Source organism: Salvia hispanica, chromosome 3 (assembly GCF_023119035.1).
Source record: "Salvia hispanica cultivar TCC Black 2014 chromosome 3, UniMelb_Shisp_WGS_1.0, whole genome shotgun sequence".
NCBI classification, from domain to species: domain Eukaryota; kingdom Viridiplantae; phylum Streptophyta; class Magnoliopsida; order Lamiales; family Lamiaceae; genus Salvia; species Salvia hispanica.
The window spans coordinates 53,237,169-53,261,594 of NC_062967.1; the positions used below are offsets into that span (position 1 = coordinate 53,237,169).

General features: G+C 36.4%; 1 protein-coding gene across 1 annotated transcript; it reads right to left on the reverse strand.

Moving 5' to 3' along the window:
* Positions 1 to 7,546: 7,546 nt before the first annotated feature.
* On the reverse strand, positions 7,547 to 8,838 carry LOC125209082 (B3 domain-containing protein REM16-like). Its single transcript, XM_048108682.1, has 3 exons — positions 8,734 to 8,838; positions 8,232 to 8,405; positions 7,547 to 8,093 (listed from the first exon to the last, which is right to left on the reverse strand). The coding sequence occupies exons 1-3, from the start codon at positions 8,752 to 8,754 to the stop codon at positions 7,776 to 7,778; spliced, it is 513 nt and encodes a 170-aa protein (XP_047964639.1). The 5' UTR covers positions 8,755 to 8,838; the 3' UTR covers positions 7,547 to 7,775.
* Positions 8,839 to 24,426: the final 15,588 nt, after the last annotated feature.

The window sequence follows — 24,426 nt, forward strand, 5'->3', positions numbered from 1 at the left end:
TCTATCTCTCTTTGTCTAAAATGGAATAATAATTATAGTAGTTGATTGAAAATATCGACAACAAGAGGGGCCGACGCCAAATTCCGAAGATTATTGTATTTTTCTTGCTCCATATTTTACAGTATAAGAAAAATATAAGTAAGTATTTTGCATTTTGTCGTATATATTCCATCTTGCTATGCTTGACCTAACAAATTCTATGATATGAATTTTTAAATCGGTAGCCAACACTTATACGGTACATGTGTAAAACTGTAAATACATGTCTTATTAAATGTGTTGTGATCAAATGTAAAATAGTTGGAGTATTTAATCTCCAAAAGTTAAATAAAAGAGTATATTTGTAAGTAATTATAAAAATTCAGTGTCAAGGAAGTAATAAATTCAGAAGCGAATAAATCAAGTTTGTTAGGGCAAGGAAAACAGTAAATATTAAAATAGATATTTTAATATCACGAAATTTTCAAAAAGTTAAATTTTTTCCATAAACTTTAAAATTGACAATAATATCACGAACTTTACTCCGGGTTTATTTTTTTCGCACGAATGAAAAAATTCATATTATTTTCATTGATTGAAGAACAATTTTGGAGGGTGTGCTTCAAGAAAAACTATATTCAAAGATTGAAAAACTTGAAGCTCTCAAAATTGTTGTCGAGAAATTACGAAAAAAAATCTGTATCATAATATTATTTGTGGAAATTTTTTCATTCGTGGGAAAAAATAAACCCGGGGTAAAGTTCGTGATATTATTTGTCAATTTTAAAATTCATGGGAAAAACTCAACTTTTTGAAATTTCATGATATTAGATGTCAATATCCCTTTAAAATATGTAATATTTAGATACAAGATAATGGGGTACGTTAAAATGCTAATTTTTTTATTAAATTACTAATTTGCTAACTCATCAACGTAATGTATTAAAAATGTCAACATGATCACATGAACATGTCAATGTATATTTCTGTTGATATTTTAATAAACTGTGTTAATATTTAAATATCAATGTTAACACAATATATTAATATCAACTCAAAATTTATGTTAGCATTTTTAATACGCTGCATTGATGAGTTAACAAGTTAGCAAGTTAAGAAAAGCCAGCAACGGATTACACCCCCAAGATAAATTACTAAATAGATCTCGAAAGATAATCAAATTTTAATTTATTTTATACTTTTCAAAAATTAAATAATTAATTTTTGCAATCATCAAATTATTCTCATTATTTGGTAAACTACGTGATAATGTAACAATCGCTTTTAAATCCTAACATCAAAACCTATTCTATTAAAAAAGAGTTAATATTCCCAATAGACATAACATTTCCGTGTATTTAATTACAATTTTGTGATTTGAAATCCTAAAATCTTAAATCCATCCTATGCAATAGAGTTAACATTCCTAATAAAGATATCACATCTTCATGTATTGAACAATTCTGTGATTTACAATTTGATTTTTGGAAATCACAGAATGAACTAAATTTAATATAGTACTTCGTCAGGGTGCGTTATATTGCTAACTATTTAAGTTGTTAACTCATCAATACAGTGTATTAAAAATGTCAACATGGTGATATCAGAATGTCAAAACATAATATCAACACATTATATAGAAGTTCAACAAAATAATATGTTAGACATTTTAATATCATCATGTTGATATTTTCAATGTACATTGCATTGATGAATTAGCAAATTAGCAATTTAAGAAAGTTAGCAAGAAGTGTAGTCCGTATAACTTTCTTAATTTATTTGACAATGTATCTTAAATACCTGTATACGTGAAGTGTTAATTTTTTGTCGTCCATATAGTCTCATACCTTTTACTTTTGTCGGTGACGGCGGCGGAATGGAAAATTCTCCATAAGCTTGATATTTTAGTTAGCGTATATATATTTTTTCTTTATCTACAAGTAATATAATTCTTTTTGGACGTTATTTTGCAAAGGTGATAAATAAATAATTAAAATACAAAGAGAATAGAATAAGAGGGAGGATAATATAGAAGAGAGTCGTATATACATTATTTTCTTGCTTACTTTATTTTATCTCAATTCTAACTATTTATTATCATTTTTGCAAAACAACGTCCAATTTGGAACGTCTCACTTGTAGCGGAACGGAGGGAGTATATTTTATAATTTTATATAGTAGATAAAATAATTCAATATTGTTCATTTGTCTTGATGCCAGGTTCATGAAGATATTAATAAGGAGTAATAACATTGGTAAATAGATGGAAATGAAAGAACTAGATAACGTTTGGAAGGAAGAACACGCAACTTAGGTAAATTTCAAACGCGGCGAATATGATATGGATAAACCAAGAAGCTTCATATTCTCCACGTGCTAGAATAAAAGCGAGTGGAGGAGAATAAACGCATGTTAGAATTCATATTTTTTTCATTTTAGTTATTATAAATAATCTTGTAAATTATTTAAATCTATACTTCTCCTTTGTTTGGAGATATATAGAAGGAAGGTGGAGAACTAGCCCACGTCTTCACCATTGTCACGGTGGTTGTTTGTCTATCTAGATGACCCGAACCCATGTTCCACTGCACATTGGGCAGGGGTCTGATCTCTGTTGTGCATTTATGCACAGTATCACCTGCTGAGCTACTCCATACAAACTATTAAAATAATATATTTTTACTTAATGTATTTCATTTAATTCCCTTACTTATTTTATTTCTTTGTGTGGAGCAGCAAAGACTGTTGTGCTGAAATGCACAACAGAGGATCCCCATCCCATTGAGCACTGATAGGGCCCTCGATTTGTAAATCTCGTCCAAGCTGCAAATTACCGTGACTTTATCTAGAGACAGGGATTTCCATATCTTATCTTTTTTATCTTTATTCATTTTCAATATCTTTTGTAAGTTTTTTTATTTAATTATATTGCTTATTGCCAAGATACGGTTTAGGGATTAGAATTATGTAAATAATAAAATTCTATAGTTTTGTTCATTGAGAAATACTAATAAACAATTTATTCTCATTCACGGTTCTAGCTGAAATCGCCTCCTAGCACCTCATCTAGGGTTTATCTTCTTTTTGTTGCAAACGCGCGTTCTCAATCACGATAGATCAAAGGTCTATCAACCAACGGCGGATGGAGGGTGGGGTCGCGTGGGGTCAGCCGACCCCACCGCCGTCCCCGAAGAACCGCCTGAAGACTCCTACGGCCCCGGACCCCACAGCATCTGAAACTCCGCCTCATGATTCATCCTCAGGCCTCAAGGAGGGCAACTTTTCTGATGATTTCCATTGTTATTTCCTTTTCTCTTCTTCTTCTTTTTATCTATTGGGCTTAGGTTTGGGATTTTTATTAATTAAAAAATACAATTAATACTTTTCTTTTTAATAATTTTATCTTTTTATAAACTTTATTTATAAATAAGAATTATGAGTTTCTAATTCATTGATAGTCTTTTAATCATGTTTTATTATTACTTTTATTTTGTGGTAGTTTATTGATTATCTTTTAATCATATTTTATTATTTTTTACTTGTATTTAAATTAGTACTCCTTCCGTCCCAATAAGTAAGAAACATTTGGTTTCCGGCAGGAAATTTTATGCAGTGTTGTTTTGTGAGTTAATAAAGAGAAAGTAAAGTAAGAGAGAGGAAAAAATAGAAAACGTTTCATTTCTAATGAGAGTAGTAACTAATAAACTTTTTATCTAATTTTAATAAATATAATAATTATCTTTGCTTTTGATTATTGATTTTAATTACTTTTCATTTTAGATTAATGGATACATTTTTTTGTAAAGATCTTGCATTTTCGCCTATTCTTCTAGTACTCCCTCCGTCCCTGAAAAATTTTCAACTATTTTCTTTTTCTTTCGTCCCTAAAAATTTGTCACATTTCACTTTTATCATTTTGGTAGTGGACCCCACATTCCACTAACTCATCCTCACTCATATTTTATTTTAAAACTAATACATAAAAGTAGGACCCACATGTCACCAATTTTTTCAATCCACTTTCTATTATATTTCTTAAAACCCGTGACCGGTCAAATAGTGCCAAATTTTAAGGGACGGAGGGAGTATTAAGGGCATCCGCATCGCAGATGCGATGCTGTCTCGGTCTCGTCTCGACGAGACGAGGCATCTCGTCGCGCGACGCGTGCCGGCGAGGCCGACCTCGAGCTGGCGAGACGACGCGCGCGCCCCACATGGCGTGCGCTGGAGTATGGCGTGACGCCCACTCGCGGGTCGAATTATGATGTAATAATTTTTTTTTTTATAAATTCGAAAAATTCGAATTTAAATAAAAAAAAAATTTAAACGGTCAAATGATCGTTGTATTCAAACGGTCGATTTTTTAAATTTTTTCTTTTCTTTTCTTTTATTATTCTATAAATATACTCCATACTCCATTCACCATTTTACACACAAACACTACTCTCATTCTTCTTCCATTCACTACACTCATCTATTTCTTTCTCTCAAATTGTTGAAATAATGTCCGGCAATGGAAACTCCAGCGACGGCGGCGGCTCCGGCAGGCGGCGCTCCGGCGGGTTCGACTTGAACTCGTTCGACGATTGGGCGAGCATGTACAACTTTTTTGGTACTCCCGGTTCGTCGCCGGGCACCCAAGCCTCGACCACTCGCCGGCGTACCAAACATCACATTTTGATGTGGATGCATACTATCGTCCCTCCCCCCAGAGGTACGGGCAATCGCCAGGATTATCCCAATTTTCGGAGAATTTTTTAGCGCCTGAATGCACTTTTCCCGACTGGCCAATAGGTGGAGGCTCCGGCAGGATCGGCCTCAGGATCGGCGTCAATGCTGAGGAGGAAGAGGAGGAAAAGGAGGAAGAGGGCGACCACGAGGTTGTGGGGGACGACACCCGTCATCCATACAGCCTAAAAGAGACGTTGGGTCTGGACGACGCTTGGATCAGCGTCTCGTACGATCCTGTCGTCAGGAATCAACAAACCAACAAGTGTTTTTGGAAAAAAGTCACCGAAGTTTACAACGCATGAAGGCCGAAGAACACCTTTGCCCGCAACTTGAAGATGCTCTGCAGTCATTGGGACCGATGCGACAAAGATGTCAAAAAATTTTGCGCGATATATAGGGCAGAGGCGGTGAATTATCAAAGCGGAGCCAGTGGAGCCGACATTCTGAGAACGGCATTGCGGGTCTTCAAAGACGACGTCGGTAAAGATTTCAAGTTTGTCGATGTTTGGTCGCAAGTCCACCACCTTGAAAGGTGGCTGGCGGTGTCGAGTCGGGCTCGAAACGCACGAAGCACACGGCGCGTGGCCACTACTCGTCTAGTGATGGCGGGGAAGGCAACACCTCACGTGAGGGCACACCAACCGATGATGCAGGGGGGTCTTCTTCCGGTTCACGGTGTCGGCCGCAAGGGACCAAGGCGGCGAAGGTGGCGAGAGCGAGGGGGAGAGGGAGAGGGAGAGGGCGAGGGGCCGCGGCGAATCACGCCAGGCGAGTGAGGGCTCGGGATCCGGCACGGGCAAGGGCTCGAACACCCTAATGTTCATGTACCTGGTCGCCTCGATGGCTGACCTTTCAAAAATGACTCATGTCCAAGTTTCAGCCCATATGGACGGAATTGAGTATATGAAAGCTCAACTTGGTATAGGGAATCGATCTAACTTGGGTGCACCGCCGACTTCAGGGAATGATGATTCGTCGGCGGAGTAGTTTTTATAGTTTAATTTAGAGTATTTTAATTATGTATTTTATTTATTTTTATTTTTTAGGATTTTAATTATGTATTTTTTTTTATTTTTTAGGCTTTTAATTTGTAATTTTTATTTTATTTAATGAAGTGTGTTTTTATCAAATGAATTTGTTGGAATTAAAAATAGAAAATGAAATTGAATGAATAGTTAAGAGATGTTAAGAGATGGTTAAGAGATGGAGGGATGCAGGTGCTGTCTCTTAGTTAAGAGATGAGATGAAAAGTACAGTGGGACCCATGAATAGTTAAGACGGTTAAGAGACGGATAAGAGACATGGACAACGACTAAAAGATGTATATTCGTAATGCCACACTTCCCCCACTTTTATTTATCCTTCCAATTTTTCTTCCAATTTCTCTGTTTTGCTATACAAATTGTTGAGTTAGGAATAAGCCACAAATTATTTCCTGACATATCCCTATGAGCCATGCCGCTTCTCGAGGAATAACAAGTCACAACAACACGCACTCCGAGATATCAAGGAGTTGCTCGTGGAATTACACCAACTACTCGATGCTCATGGAGAATTTTTAGCAAAATCCGGGCAGCACTCACTGACCGAGGAAGCACTGATCAGCCTTGACGCACGCTCGCCTCAGCTGTCGACGTGGCATACTCGGCCACCCAATGTGAGCCGTCAGCTTCGCGCACTTCCCTTCGGGAGCAGCAACTCGCTGGTCCAACCACCGCAGCCAAAGGTAGCTTTATCAAATCGGACTCGAAGACCTCTGCCGTCACACACCACTGGAGAATTTGTCCCCCGTTTTGAACTCCAAGCACCTCTCTTCAACGGTGATGACCCATTAGGTTGGATTTTCGGTATTTAAGACTATTTCAATCATTATCTTATCTCCGAATCTATTCGCTTTGAAGTGCTTATTTTGTTTGCGATACAATGACTTTGTAAAGACTGTCAGTTCCATTGATAAGGCTGCTAGAGGAAAGTTGTCGCCATTTTCATCATTTTGCAACAAGGAAAGCTACCAAAGTCATGATCTTTGGATTCTCATACACCAATATTTGCTTCAGCCTTCACGATGGAGTTTATTATGAAACATCTAAAGGAGAGTTTCGCTTATGGCTGATTTTTCTGGAAAACAAAATGGTGTAGTGTGCTCCGCCCCGGTAGAGCAATCGGGCCCATGAATAGTGAAGAACATGCTCTATGCGGAGAGCACCGTAGCTGATGCTCTATAGAGTGAATGTAGTAGATAAAATTAACATTCCTTGACGTGACTTTCTATCTCTCGATCATACGATATTTGAATATTTTACTTCTTACGATATTTGAATAGTGAAGATCATGCTCTATGTGGAGAGCACCGTAGTTGATGCTCTATAAAGTGAGTGTAGTTGGATAAAACTAACATCCCTTGACATGACTTTCTATCTATCGATTGTACGACATTCGAATATTAGTACTTCTTAAACAAAAGTCTCTTCTTACGTACATACACAAAATGGAAAATAAAAAAATCATCGAATGACAGTCGCTATGATTGTAGATAGAATTTCAGTCGATTAGTCCGCACTTGTATAATTCACAATCTAAATATGGCTAACCCGAAATCTTTACCATTATTCCAGACTATCACACAACTTGATAATATTGGTAATATTAATATATGACAATACTTCTTACCTTATTTAACAGTAGTCAGTTTGGATTATGGAATATGAGAATACTTCTTATATTCCAAAACAATATTCTACTACTACTACTACTATTTTTTACTACTAATATATGTCCATTAAAAAAAAATAAAACAATAAAACCATCATGTGGCATTTGGTCATGACCGCATATGAAATGCCAATGAGATTAACCTGCATCAGATAAACACAAATTCATAATCAAAATATTAGTCTAATTAATCTACATCCGATAAGGATGATGACACATCCACATTAAATCCACCTTCCACAAGGCACATGACATACTAACCTAATTAACAGTCATTCCAGCACTTAGTAGCAGAGTTAACAACAGAGTCTACAGAGACAGAAATGTAAAGCTTAATGGTGAAAATAGCGGAGTTAAAGCTCTATAGCTGTCTCCGGTGTCTTTCCCCGGGATTGAATCTTGGACAGCAGCGCAGGCGGCAGATACATGGTGTTCCTGATGATGACAACGTCGAGCCTCAGAATCTGAGCGCTCGACTCCATCACCTCAAAGACACAAGCATCTCCCTCTTTCAGATTGTTATCATTCACGAATCTTCTCCAAACACCACTCCCAAACCTCGGCCACTTGTCGTCTCCAAGATACATCATCTGCCATTGCTTATCACCATGCCTCAGAACTAAAGGCACCTTTACATCAGGGAGTTTTGGAAGAATGTGTTTTGATAGACGCTGTTGCCACCAAAATCAAGGAATTCTCATATGTGAAATAGTACTAATACTCAAATTAAATCAAATGCACCATTTATTACACACACAACATAGTACAAAAATTTCAGAGGATGTAATGAAAAACACGAGAATATATACCACATGATGAGGGGGGTTGACATGTGTCTTTAACATAATAATATCAAAGAAATCCTTATTCCCTGTGAGAGAGCACCCAACTCCAACTCCAACTCCAACTCCAACACCATCACCATCACCATCACCATCACCATCACCATCACCACCTCTTTTTCCTGCATTCATTCCACATACCTAAACAAGAATTAAGTCAATTAACAACAATTGAACAATATTTTTGTAGTACAAAATATTCCAATTTCCATTTTTTTTAGTTTAGCTACTTATATTCCTGAGTGACAACTACTTAATTTCATCTCTGCATTTGCTACCATGTGAATATAGGGTTGAACCCTTCTCGCATTTTCGACAGAATATTGGCGAAATAAAATGAAAATAAAAGGAGAGAGACGTGTATAGCGGCAAAATCATGTGATCCATCCATCAAAACTATAATCTGGAGTAGAATTTTCATAATAAAAATAGAAATTGCAATGTGATCATCAGGAAGTGTTAGTGTTACCTCCTTTGAAGGGGCAGACATCTTGTGATATTACTACACCAAGAAGAAAGAGAGAAATGTTATTTGGTCACAATTCTCGATCTCATCGTAGTGAATATGTAAAAGCAGTTAGTCATAGCAGTGAAAAAAATATTTCCAAATCCACATTAGAATAGGTGGTGGCCCACATACTTCCACAATTGGACGTCAGCTGATTGTAAAATGGATTGGAAAATGGAAAAGCAATTAGACGTCAGCTGATCAATTGAAAATGGACGTCAGCTGGTTGTGACAGTGATTGGACGTGAACTGGTCAATTGATTCGTGATAAAATTATTTTACCATTTTAGTACCATTTTCCTTTTTAGCAACGGTCGTTATTCTATTTTCTCGTACTTTTTTCTCTCTTCGTCTCTTTACCTTTTCCATTTCTTACTTTATTCTCCTTTTACTTAACTCACCTAACACAAATTTTCTTAATCTCCAAAAAGTAACGTCTCTATTACTATGAAACGGAGGAAGTACTACATATATTTCAATTAGAAAGGAAATAAACAATTCAAGAATTCATTTCTAGAGGCAAAAGATCCAAAAATACCATGTATAGAACAAGTTACTTGATATTACTCCCTCGGTCCCATAATACTCCCTCTGTTCCATAGTAATAGGGGCGTTTTTCCATTTTCACCCATTCCATAGTAATAGAGTCATTTCCCTTTTTAGTAAAAGTCAACACATTTTTCCACACCTACTTTACTCTCTCTTACTTTTTTCTATCTCCATCTCTCTACCTTTTTCATTTTTCACTTTATTCTCTCTTTACTTAACTCACCTAACACAATTTTTCTTAATCTCCGTGTCGAAAAGTTTTGCCTCCATTACTATGGAACGCAGGGAGTAAATGACATGCTTGGAAAATGATACAAGATATTAAAAGATATTTTTTTGTATGCTAAGTGAAATGAGAGAAAATAGTACTCCCTTCGTCCCAAAAAAGTTGAGTCGTATTCCTTTTTAGTCCGTCCCAATAAAGTTGAGTTATTTCCTTTATTAACAAAAAACGAAACATCTAATCACTCTTTTTTTATTCCATCATTTACTTTAATCTCTCTTATCTTTTCTACTTTTTTCACCTCTCCTATTTATTTAATATAAATTCTTAACCTCCGTACCTAAAAGTTTTGTCTCAACTTTTATGGAACGGAGGGAGTAGTTGTATGTTTTTATTAATGTGAGAATGAACTTTTTCCAAAAAAAAGTAAATATGACATCTTTTGTGGATAAACTAAAAAATAATCTTTTGTAAGATAAACTAAAAAAGAAAGTGTAATATTTATTATGGAACAGAAGGAGTACTATTTACTTTCTAAATTGTAGAAACATTATTTGTGTATCTCATCAATCATCCCCTGTTCAAAGGGAACCTATTCTTAGTCTCAACTAAAATAACAAAAGAAAAATTCCCTATATTGTATATATTAGGGATGTGATCAAATGAAAACTATAAATATTGTACAAACTTAAAATTATGATCTGGACCATTAAAAAATGTCAACAGATTACAAAAATACATCAACAGAATTTCAACGGTAGTCAATGATTGATGTTGTGTTGATATTGTGTTGATACTGTGTTAACATTAAAATCTTGAAATTTTACACTATTTTGATATTGTATTGAAACTGTGATGAAGTTGTGTTGACGAGTTTTGAATTTGTATAATATATAAGTTTGCATTTTATCACTACTCATATATACCAAAGTTGGTATGTCCAATAAATAAATTTTGATAAGTGAAATGCTAAAAAAGGTCATTCCAATTTGACATGGAAATTAATTGATATAAAAATATAAATTTATTCACTATTTAATGTGATTAATATATACGTACAAATGTATGTCCTTTTTTGCAATTTTCGTGTATTTTAAAATTTCTTAAAGATTTTATAAGCCATGAAAAAAAACTGAATACAGTTAATACTCCCTCTATTCCATGTTAATAGAGTCGTATTCTTTTTCAGGACGTTCCAACGTAATAGAATCATTTTTATATTTGGCTAAAAACAAAACATTAGAGCATCCGCAATGGTCGGCTAGCGACCGGCTAGCCGAAACATTGCAGTCGGCCAGCGGCAAATCGGCGAGCGCATCGGCGTGGGCTGGCCGATCGCTCGTCGCTAGCCGATGCGTTGGCCGATCAAGCTAGCCGCCATTGCATGCGCCCGATCGGGTTACCGATCGGCCAGCGTGCAATTTCCGTTTTTTTTTTTTTTTTTTTAAAACCTATATAAACGCGATTTTCGTTTCATTTTCATTTGCACCACTTGTTTTAACGAGTTTTCTCTTTCTCTAACTTTCTGTACAAGAGCATTATCGAGCGATGAGTAACGCGGGTAGTAGCGGTGGTGGTGGTGGTGGTAGTGGTTGGGAGAATTTGCCAACATGCGCCAAGTTGAAGCTCATATTCAACTCCAAAAGGATATAATTGAAGAGTTGTGGGCACGGAGGACTCGGCGATAGTTTTTTTTCTTTATTATTTTTGTAATTTTTTTTTTAATCTATGTAACTTTTTTTAAATGCATTTAATGAATTTTCCCGTATATGTGTCGTAAATTTAATTCCGTATTTTAATTCCGTAAATGTAGTGTATTTTGAATTATTTTTATTGCGGCTGGCCTAAATATGATGTGGCAGGTGGTTTTTTGAGTGTTGCTGACGTGGCAGGGGAGAGAATGGTTGGCCTATGGCTGGCCTATTAACCATTGCGGATGCTCTTATCTTTGCTACTTTAACCACTCTCTTATTTCACTTTCTTATTTTATTCTTTCTCTTACTTTATTATCTCCACTTCACATATTAAATACTCCATCTGTCACATTCTAATTGATACATTTTTCTTTTTTGGGACGTCCCACCTTAAACGACACATTTCTAAATATAAAAACATCACTCTCTCTACTCTTCTCCCTCTCTTACTTTATTATCTCCATTTTACTTACAAAACAACATTGCATCATATAATCTCGTGCCAGAAATGCTCCACTTAAAGTGGACAGAGGGAGTATCTATTTCTTAATTTCCGAGCCGAAAGAAACACCTCTATTAACATGGGACGGAGGGAGTACTAGCTAACAAAATTTATGTTAATACCCACTTTTTATTACTTATGCAGAATAATGGTTTTATATATATAATCGCGTGTAGGAATCTAATCAAATGCAAACTTTATATATTGTAAAAGCATCAAACTATGATTTGGACTGTTAGATTCCAGGATCTGATGACAGATAACTTCAACAGAAAATGTCAATACAACGTCAACACTGTCAACCGAGTAACATTGTGTTGACATTTTCTGTTTATGTAATTTTTCATTTGTTGACATAAAATCTTGAAATCTAATGGTGCAGATCATGGTTTGGAGTTTATAGGATAGATGCACTTTGCATTTTATCACTACACATAAGAACATGGTTTGGAATTTATATGATAAATGCACTTTGCATTTTATCACTACACTTAAGAACTTCCTTCTATGCAGAAAAATAATCATTTTATGTCAAAACACAATGTTTATCATTGGATGCCACTAATTTGGAATTTTATGATATATGTTTATTTTAATTATTAAGTGATTATATATATTAATGTAAATTATGTACAAATAGTAAAGTTCGGCCATTAACTTAAATTTTGTTAGCATATAAAAATTCAAGAAATTTTAAAATAAAAAATAAAATAGCATCTATAATGTACGCATATATTACTTTCTTAGATCCAATATGCATTTGAGAGCATATAAGGCCTGTACAAAATATTTTGGAGAAATTTCCTTAGCTTAAAATAGTGAATGAATTTAGATAAACATTCGATATTTTCCATGTCCGGTTTGAATATACCATTGTTTTAGAATTCTACTTGTTTAAAATTTATTACCTCTGTCTCACTCACGTTCTTAAGTCATATAAGATTTTACGAATAGTTGTTAGGTGGAGTAAGTAAAGAGTAAAAAGTAGTTAAATATTTTAATGAAGAAAAGTGAGAGATAAATTTATTTCAAAATATAGAAAGTGGACGTCTAAAGTGAGACAAACTAAAAAAAAAAAGATGAACCTCTTGAGTGAGACTTGAGTGAGACAGAGGGAACATTTGTTAGACATATCAACTCATGATGTCATTTGGTTTGTCTAGACTGGTTTTTTTTTTCTCAAAGTGACATATTGTCCTTTTTAGTTTGTAAAAAATAAGATGACACATTTATATTTTTGGTAAATTTTTGTCTCCAATTAATTTACCTAACTACTTTTTCTCTATCTAATTAAAATATTCAACTCTTTTTCTCTCTTTAATTAATTACATTAACTCCTAAAATTTCTTGTCTACTAAAAAATATATCATCTTAGCCGAGACAGAGGGAGTATTATTTCTATATAAAAAGTATCTGATTCACTACAACACACAATATCGCTTGATCATTTATTTTTCTCTCTTATACATTTCAACAATTTCAACATATTCTTTTGGTTGAAATGAAAGGTATTTTAAATTAAAGCAAAGGTCAAAAGTGGTCCTAAACATATAACTATTTTACGATTTTGATCAAAAATATTGTCTTTGAATTATTGCATCTCGAACAAATTAAAATAGTCTGATTTAATCCATTTTGTACATAACCATAAAAAATTGACAGTCAGCACAAAAATCAAATAGAAAAAAGGTATCCACGAGTCGACGGGAGGATTGGGAGATTCAACCAGAGAAAGGACATGAAGATGAGGATGGAGTGGTTCAAGAGCTTGAAGAAGGAGAAGCAGCAGTATCGGAAGATGATAATGAAGGTGGGAAGCGCATGGAGGAAATGCGAGAGGTAGTAGATGTAGGACCAGAAGAAGACGCGAACGGAGGGGCGCGTGCTGAGGGGGAAGCAGATGAGCCACTTGAAGGGGATCGTGCAGGAGCGGGAGCGCCACCACATCCAGCGCGTGGTGCGGATCTCGGCGGTAGTGGAGAGGAGGATCCCGACGAAGATGGTGGCAGAGAGGAATGCCATGGTGAGCGGGCAGGGGGCCGAGGGGGACGGCCTGAAGAGGATATACGGAAGCGGCGGCATCGAGGGCAGAGGCCGAGAGGGATGGGACAAAACCACATCCATTTTGATTACTTAATAATTAAATTGATAGAACAAATAAAAAAGAGCTATTGTTGTAATTGTCTTTTGAGGGAACATATTTTTTGGTCCACGAATTTATTAAAATATCATTTTAGATCCGTAAACTTTGAAAATATCATTTGGGGTCTGTCAACTATGAGTTAATATCAATTGAAATACTTTTTTAGTTTTTCTAGACGAAAATACCCTCAATATCTTTAAGGGTATATATTTTTAATAAACTTATCATTGGATCCTATTCTAATGCTTATAGCACCCTAATCCAAAATCAAGACTAAATCTCCACCCTTGGATTTCAAAATGAGCGGATGAGATTAAAGCTCACAAATCTCAATAAATAGTATACAAAATATCAACAAAAGGGTAATATCGTCATTATGTTATCATATGATAATTTTCGTGAGTGTTTTTTTATATCAACATTGTGTATTACAAATATCAACAATATGACATTAGAATATTAACACAAGGACAAGAAAATATCAACACATTTTTATTGAGATTGGACATGCATAATATTGAGATTTTGCCTACAATATATTGAAATTTTTTGTTGCATTTGTTGATAAAAGTTGCTTATCAACATGTACGAAAATTGAAATATAATTTATCAAATTTCATCACCCGAACATCGTCGAAACATATGCAATTGAGATCTCGTTGGAATCCTTATTAAATTATCTTTAATTTGATATATTTTTTGCGAAAAAATAATTTAAATTAAGAGAGTTACGTAAATTTAAAGATTTGAGATGATTTTGAGGAGAGAGAAAGTAGTTAGTTATAATTAGATACATATAGGATTTGACATTAATACCATTTTAATTTAATTAATAATTATTTAAATTTAAAATATATTACACTTGACATTATATCAACCACAAGATCTTCTAATCTAATGGTTAAAAATTGGTCTTAATTTTGGATTGATAATTAGTTAGCAATTGATCACATCCCACTTATCATATACTCATATTTTTTATAAATATCTTTATTATATATTTTTGATGAATTTTCTAAATATAATTTGACATTCAATATTATCATTTAATTTTGTGACATGCATGAAAAGATCCTTATTCAATTTTTTATTATTAAAGAAAAGTTCTTTATTCAATTTTAAAATTCTTTAATATAAAAGATTTGAAAAAGCAATTTTACTTGCATGTCACAAAATTAAGTGATAATATTAAAGGTCAAATTATATTTAGAAAATTGGTCAAAAATATATTGTAAAGATATTTATAAAAAATATGACTATATGATAAGTTTATTAAAAATATATACTTTCATGGTATTGAGGGTATTTTCGTCTAGAAAAACTTGAAAATAGTAAAAAAGTACTTCAATTGATATTAACCCATAGTTAATGAACCTCAAATAATATTTTCAAAGTTCATGGACCTAAAATGATACTTTGGCAAAGTTCGTGGATCAAAAAAGATGTTCCCTCTTATTTTTAGAAAAAGAGAGCATCGATTTCTTGCACATTCCCCGAGGCAAAAACAATTTTCTGTTTTTTCATCGTCTTCCGCATTGATTCAGATAATCGACGGAAAGTGGTTGGTAATTAATACCCCCCCCCCGTCCTAGATTAGACGTGGCCAAACCCAACCGGCCCGCCGGTTAACCGCCGGTTCCCAACCGGAACCAGAACCGGACGACGGTTTCGAAATCAGGTTTCACGGTTATAACGGGCCGGTTACGGGTCAAAAAACCGAGAATATGTAGCCATCGCCGGTAGGTTCCTAGGGTTGCAGGCGTAGGGCTGAAAAAGGTCGGAAAACCGCCGGTTTGTGTCGGAAAACCGACGGTTTCTGACACAAAACCGCCGGTTTCAGGGCTAGGGTTGAGGCATAGGCGTAGGGTTGCAGCGTAGGGTCTGAAAAGGTGTCGGAAACCGCCGGTTTTTTTAAGAATGAAGGCCAACCGTCGTCAACCGCCAACCAACAAGGTAAGCAAGGGAAGAGAACTACGTGAACTTTGATTCCTTACCGCAATTGAGCATTAAGGATACGTAGGCACCTCAACTTAAATTTTAAATTTAAATTGAGCTCAAGTCCTTTTCCTTTTTTTTTTTTTTTTTTTTTTTTTTTTTTTTTTTTTTTTTTTTTCTAATTGTTTTAACTTTACTTTTAATATGTTTTTTGTAAATTGTAAATTTGTATTTAAATTTTAAATTCAAGTGTATAGTTGTATTGTTGTATTTTGTAACTTGTAAGTTGTAACATGTAATTGTATTGTAGAAATTTACATTCAAAGTTTCAAATCAATAAAATTGCAATTCTTTATCGTTATCAATTCTCTTTGGATTTTACTATAGAATTTAAAAGTCATAACTATAAGATTTAAATAATAAAAGAAAAAGAACCGGAACAGGCCCGGAACCGCCGGAACCGCTGAAAAACAGCGGTTAATAACCGGAACCGGAACCGGCGGTTAAACCGGAACCGGATAACCGGTATCCGGGACGGTTATGGTTCAAGCATTCGACGAACCGGAACCGGCGGTTTTTGAACCGTGGCCACGTCTATCCTAGATAATTCGAGTCAGTTTGACCTGGTATGGGTTTTAAGAAATATTGTTTGACTTTGATTTAAACGATGGTAGGTAGTGAAAAGGGGTCCCACCTTGTTTCTTTTTCTTCTATTTTAATTCAAATCTGCTGCTTAGTGATGATTTGAGTATAATTAAAAAAAATTGTTCAATTTTTTGTTGTAATTAGTGATATAATATACACAAAATACAAATTTGTTGCACAAAATACTCTTACCTATGTGGATTACTAAAAAACAATCTTGCTACTCAATAAATTCACAAAACAAATCTGCACAAAACCTAAAACAAACTTTGCAGATTACTCAAAAACAATCTTGATGCTCAATAAATTCACAAAACAAATCTGCACAAAGCCTAAAACAAACTGCCTCTTTCATAAACAGGCTGCTGCCTAAAGGAGAGTTTAATCAAATCTGCACAAAGCCTAAATTAAACTGTGTCTGGGACGACGAGATCGTCGTCATCGACCTATTAAAACCAAGGAGGAGAGTCGGGATTTGCAGCCATCGCACACGGGAGAAAAAGAAGATAGAGGCGGTGGAAATTGTGGAGGCATCGGAGTAAATCTGTGTGGGATGACGAGATCGTCGTCATCGACCGATAAAAACCGAGGAGAGTCGGGATTATCAGCCATCGCACTGGGAGAAGAAGAAGATAGAGGCGGTAGAAATTGAGGAGGCGTTGGAGTAGATCTAGGGTTTTCGGAGTGAGTATTTGGAGTGGAAGGGGAGTCGTCGATGTGTGTGTGTTGTTAGAATGGGGGAGTCGGTGGGGGAGTTAATTGTGGGGGGGAATTATATAGGACAGACCGAAATGGAATACTGGGATGAATTTTCCGGGACGGAGGGAGTAATACTTTTATGGCATAAGCACATAAAGGTACAAATTCTCGGGCTGCCGTTGAAGTGGATGGTGGTCTGTTTTGATGGTTGCAGAAAAAAGTGAATTGGGAGAGGCCACATTGGTAAGGAACGAGGCCTTAGATTCGGAGGGGGGGTTTGGATTTTTGGAGAGAGAGGGGTGTATTTGGCTGATTTGCAGATGTTGGTGTTTGAAGGTGTGGAGAGAGAGGGGTGATTTACATGAGCTTGAGCAAGATTAAACCCTCCATTGTTAGAGAGAGAAGTGAGAAGGATTGAAATGGAGAGATTACAAGATCATCTATTAGAAGTTGCTATTTCAGTCAACACTCATTTAATTGAAGTTTGACCATTAAATTTTGACAGTGCCGTCCAAAAAGGACTAAATCCAGCCCGTTTTCAATTGTCCTGGATACAATAATTCAAAGAGTAGAGGTTAAAATTAGTCCTGAATATATGCTCATTTTATGATTTTAGTCATAGACTTTATCTTTTGAATTTTTTGGTCCTGTACATTTCAAATCGGATCACAATTGGTCATCTGTTAACAATTCCATTAATATTTAACAGTCAGTGATTTTAATCACAATTTTGACCAACTTAAGCAATTTTTAATGGGATTACCAGCTCCTAATCATAACCTTAATTATTTTAAGGATATATCATTTAAAATACCAAAATAAGAGTATTAAAAAAGAAAGTAAAGAGTAAGAAATAAGTTTACAACACTCAGAAAATTTTGAACAAAAACGAAAGGTCACTCTCTCACCCTCTCTCGCTTCGACGGCGCCGTTGTTCTTCGAGCGGCGAGCGGCTAACCTCTGGCATTTAACATATGTAAATATGAGGTATTTTTTTGCTTTTTTAGGATGAAACTGCCTCCAAATTTATAAAAGGCGTCTTGAATTGGAGACGAGAACCAAGCAATGCGATGCAAACTAAAATGCTAGAGAGCTCAAAGAGAGAAGGGAAAAATGTTTTGAGATGTGGTGTATTTCTCATCCCTCAAACTCACCTATTTATAGGCTAGGAGACACCACATGAACGGTTTTGGCATTAAGGGGTCACAAAGCAAATCAATAAGGTGATGGAGGTTAATTACAAGAGGTGGAGAGCCAAAAGGCTTCCAATGATCTCACCCACCACTCATGGCCATTATTCACGTGATGCCAATACCCTTTCCTTCTGAACACAATGGCTGCTCATGTTCCGCCGAGTGTCTGGGAGGATTTCAAAACTATATCGTAGAACCAACAATAGTAGTTTGTCGCCGCCAGAGGCATTTCTGGAGAGGCTGCTTCTTGCTTTTTCATGACCGCGTCGCCGGATTCAAGGACTTCTTGATGTTTCTAGGTTGGAAACATCGTTGAACAGGAACCGTTGACAATTGAATACAAAATTTTTAGGGTTGTGAATATATATAATGATGTGAATTAGGTAATCGCCAAACCGATAGAAGGAGTGAAGGCATACAATGAGCCAAATCGAAGTCGAGGTTTGTTTCAAATGTCAATCTGCCTATCAAGATGGTATCCAAATGCTCTTCTTAGACCACCATTGTCTTATTCATCAAAATAGCATTGCGTGGGTACTTTGTACGCCTATATAGGATCTAGGTTACAAAAGCAGTACAGTGGCTCCTGAAGTAGCTCCCGACCCGGGCGAAATGAGATGTCGAAAATGCCCGGTGGGGCGTCATGTACTGTTTTGGAAATTTCTCGCAAGAATCGGGAAATGCCTGGTCGGGCATTTTGTACGGGATATTTGATTTTTGAACAAGGTTTATTTTAATTGCTTCTTTTGGACTCCTAGTATAAATACCCTTGTTAGGGTTCATTTCATGGCAGCTTTGAACATTTTGAATAGAGCAAAGATTCAAATTTGAGCACCCATCTTTATCTTTGAAGATTTTGTTGGAACATATATACTAAAAATCATTTTTCGAGTTTATTATAAATTTGATAAATTGCTTGTATATTGTAAACTCACATTTTATGAGAATAATCAATGTTTTCTTCACTAAGCCTAGCGTAGTTTCTAGGGCACTCGAAGGTCCTGCCTCCTCGCACTCGAATACTCTCCTCCTACGACACCTCCTCTAGGTTTGTGCCCTCTTGGGCCTCCAACCAAGCGTAAGTTGTTCAAAACGGATTATAAATAAAGTCAAATAAGCACAAGACGATCTCTCTTTTTTCGCGCTGACAAATTTTGACACAACACAATAATCCGGCACGAATCCGTACAAAATTAATGGGTTTGGGTGAAACCTTATTGGTTTCGTGTCCTTATCCGTTTGACCCGTTAAGAACCCAATAATTTCAAGTTGAGTTTGGGTTAGATGTATAAACATTATGAAATAATATTACTTCCCCTTTCCTAAAAATAGGAACTTTGGAAAAGTAACACAGAGGAAGAGAAAAAAAATGAGTAAAATAAAGAAAGATGAGAAGAAAAAGTAGTAGAATAAGTATTAGTGGATTGTGGGTCCATTTCCTAAAATGGAAAGTCTCTATTTTTAGGTAACAGGCCAAAAAGAAAAGAATTTCTATTTTTAAGAATTGGAGCGAGCATTATTTTCCATTATTTTTATTACTTTTTTAAAAATATGCTCTACTTTAATTCTTCAATTCTTATAAATTAGGTTTAATTTATGTAAAACGGATTTTGTTGTGTAAATTAGGTTTAAAAATCACGTTTAATCGTGCAATGTCAGGTTTGGGACATTATTGTATTGTTATCATGTTGTGTCAACCCATATTATATCATGTCGTTAACGAAATTCGTGTCGGGCGTTGGTCATATTCAGCTTGTATGTAGCAGGTTGTGTTTGTGTTTGAATTGATAGTTCCTCCCTTAACAGATTGGGTTCGAGTTAGATTGGGTCAAATTGTTATTTTGCACGATTTTGCACGATTTTAAGGCCATTATTTGGTCCGTTTTGAATGTCAAAGTTGCATTACATGTCCATTATTTGCATGTTTGACCTATTTTGGTATTTTGATGCGTTTTGTGAGAAATGTGCATATTTGAGCATAAAAAGGGAGTCAAAACGCGAAGTTGGAAATCTGGAGATTTTGGGAGCGCCCAGCGACTGCTGCAACACCGCCGGCAACCACCATGACAGTAGCGGCCCGCTCCGGGAAAATTGTACATGGAATGAAAACACGCCCAACAACTGTTGGGCAACGCGTGGCGATCGCTATCCAAGAGTCAGAATCCTCGGACCAACCCATAGCAACCGCTGGCCAAGGTGCAGCGGTCCGTTGCAAAAATGCGGCGAGCAGATTTGCCCTACTTTCTCTCCAAGATTTACCATATTTTGCAACCCTTTTCCTTATTTGAGAAGGGTCGATTTCTCCCCTATAAATACCCCCTCAAGTTCATCAATAGGATCTTCTTTTTGCAACATATTTCCAGAGTTTAAAAAGTTAGAGTACTTCATTGTGCAAGGAGTTGAAGAGAGATTCAAGAACATCAAAGTTACAAGGATTCAACCTTTGAGTTTTATTTGCTTTAGTTTTATGTTCCCTTTGTTTTCCCTTCAATCTATGTTCTTAGATTATTCTATCATGTATAACTAAATTCATAGGATTATAAGGATGTGTTAGTAACGGCATTGGTTATACAAATCATTTTGTATTTAATATCCGTTTTGTTCTTACTTTGTTTCTTCCTTAAGTTAATGGATAATGCTTCACGTTTGAGCGACACCATTTGTGATGAGTTAATATAACTTGCTACATAAACGTGAGAGGAGGTTGGCGAGTTAGATCCACTTAATAGAGACTACAATTAGATTCCTTTAAAACGACACTGTTAATTGAGAGTGAGGACATTTCCAGGGTCTTAGGAGCTTTTAGGAGTAACGTGTTTAGGATTGACAACCCTAATGTTTGTAACCAACGTTTGCATCGCATAAGCATAAACTAAGTGCCTTGTTCTATCAAAGTAAGAATGTGCTAGTGTATTGCTAGGGCCAAAGCGTCTCGCTCCTGGTAGGGGAGCTTCTTCGGTAGGGGATAATGGATCTCGAGCGGTGCCTTGAGAACTTGTAGAGATTACCTGCAAAAAGAAGTTAGAAATCAAAAAATTTGACTAAGTGTTGAAACCAAACCTTGTGGGCGTAGGGGGCCCTAGGAAAGTTGTGTGTCTCGTGAGGATGCACGTCCTTGTCGAGGGATGGCTCAGCCGTCCGCGCCAACTTGTGCTCCACAGTCACCCCCTACAGAACCAATTGGTCCTAGTATTCCGAACACGGCCCAATGACAAGCAGTGAATAGTGATAAACAAGAGGACCTGCTCCGTTTTAGAAAAAATCGACCTAGTCTGGCCCAATTCGCTAGAGCCCAAACCCAAACCGGTCCCAGTCCAGTTTCAAGGCCCGAACCCAGAAGAGACCCGGCCCAAATAGGACCCAAACCCAGCCCAGACCTGAAGCCTGAACCCAGATAGACTCGACCTGACCCGAATCATCGCCTCTCAAACCCTAACCCTAGAACCCATCCGCCAAATTTAAATTTTGAATTTAGAGTGACTAGGTTCAATGTATCTGACCGTTGGGGGGGGGGGGGCACCGGAGACCTTTCAACTTCCGGCAAGGCGACGCCAGAAAAAACTAGGGTTCCAGCGAAGAATCGCCGAGAAAATCAATAGAGGTAAGAATAGCAACAACAACGATTCAAACAACCTTTGAGGTCGCCGGAGCTTCCAAAACCACCAGAAATTCGCCGAAAAAAATCCAAAAAACAATCGCAACAGGGTACTAATAGAAGAACAAGATCAAACCTAAATAATTAAACACAAAAAAGCAACAGAAACTCAAACCAGGAGGGAAGGAGAGAACGAAGTTGAAGAACACTTAGAAGAAAATTCTAAGTGTTGAAACTGACGCAAACTCTACACCACCCAGAAAACGCTCCAAAGCAGGATTAGTGAATCAAAGAACTCCACGAGGTTGAAAGAAATTGCTGAGAATCTGCAATGAAGGACGAACAACAACAGCGACCAACGAAGAACAACGAAAAGCAATGTAAAAGTAACTTCTTCGCAGAAAACAAACGAACACAACCAACTAAATTGAAGCTACCCAAAGCACAATAATCAGAGATTAAATAAGCAAAAGGGATAGGAAAACTTAGTCTGGAAAGATGACACAATTGGCTTTAGCAAAGATCTTCAACAAGAATACACCTTCTTCGATTTTAACCCAAAGAACTGGTCTTAATCAATCCGCCACTACTTCACCGGAAGAGGCAAAGTATACTTTGGACTAAGCGTTCAACTGGGATCGAAAAGGGAGCGTTCAATCAAGGATCTACACATTCACCGAATCGGAATACCCACGAAGAACTCTTCACTGCCGGAAAAATGAAGAACCGTCGTGAATCACTTCCTCCCCTCTCCGACTGATTTTCACACCTTCAATCACCACAGGGGTGATTTCCGATGCTACTGGAGTGGAGGGGAGGCCGCCGGAGGACTGGAGAAGCTTCAATCTGCCGAAAAATATTTTCAGATTCGAAAATAGTTTTTTCGAAGAACGGCCTCAAATCTGCTCCAAAACTGGTGTTTTTTGGATTAAACTCTTCGATTTAATGTGTAGATGAAGTTCCGAAGTGATTTAATCCACCAAAATCAAAGGAGAGTGAACGCGAGAGAATTTGGGGCGGAAAGCTTGAGAGAGAAAGAGTGAGGATTCTAGAGAGAAATCAGAGAGAATTCTTTCTAGAGAGAGAAAATCTCAACCTCTGTGGTGGTATGTGTGTGTACATGTGCGGTGGTGTGCGTGTGTGCATATGTGTGTGTGTGTGTGTGCAAGTGTGGTGGTATATGTGTGTATGTGTGGTGGTATGTGTGTGTACATGTGTGGTGGAGTGTGTGTATATATATGGTGTTGTGCGTGCACGTGTGGTGGTGGTGGTGTGTGTGTGTACGTGGGGCGGTGGTATGTGTTTTCAATTATTAAAATTTTAAAAAATTTAGTTTTGTTATAAAATTGAGATGATGTTAAATTTAAATATAATATAATGATCATTCCTTAGCTAATTGGAAGGAATGACTATTTCCATGTGGAATGGAATAGTGATTTCTAAGGGGAAAAAATACTACCAAGCAAAGGAATGTCATTCCCTATCACCAAGGTGTGTGAGATTTCATATACATATATAACATCCAATTTTGTTGTTAGAATTATGGATTTCATTTTAATACTTGATTAGCCTCATTTCATGCATCGGTTTTGGGTTAAAATTCGGTATTTTTGGAGTACTAATCTATGTTTCTAAGTTCATGAGTTCAGGCGCGTAATAAATCTACCGGACCTAGGAGTTGGTGTTACCTGACCTGGCGGATGCAAAAGAGATGAAATTGAAGTGAAAATCAGATGTCGTTGTCCGGACCTGGGAGAATCAGAAAGTTGGCGACAGGAGCAGAATGGAGCATAAAGAAGATTTTTAAAGCATCTTATTCAAGGGCATAAGCGTTAACTCACCAAAAGGATGCCCTAGGGATCAAAGCCTCACCTATATAAAGAGCTCAACATTGAAGGAAGACATACACACTCTCTTAGCTCACTTTTGGAGGCTCCTAGTTTCATCCCTTAGTTCCACACTTCAAATACACATTTCAGTTGCTGCGCACTTGGATATGGGGTGATTTCCGGTTACCGTGGTGGTTCCATCGTTTTGCTGCTGTGTAACACCGCCTTGTGAAGGCGAAGAAACAATATTTACATTTGCTTTTTTTAGTTCTCTTTCCGTTTCAAATACTCGTTGGTTTTTAGTTTCGTAACTTTAGTTTAGGACTTTGATCTGCTGGATTTGAACTTATTTCTACATATTATAGAAGTTTACGTTGGTTTTTATCGGATCTTGCTGAGTTGATGTTTATTTGTTGCATTTCTCTTTCGTTATTGTTGATTGTTGGATATTTGGAGCTGAGATATGTTGGTTTGTTGTTGGGGGTTGTAGATTTACGTACAAAGACGTTGGGATTTGTTGAATCGTGGTGGATTTAAGCTTGTGTTTGGCAGATCTGGTGTTTGTTGTTTACATTCTGCATGATTATGGCTATTTTCTGTCGGTTTCTGCATCCACTAGGTCCAGTAGTGTAGATCCGTCGAGTTTA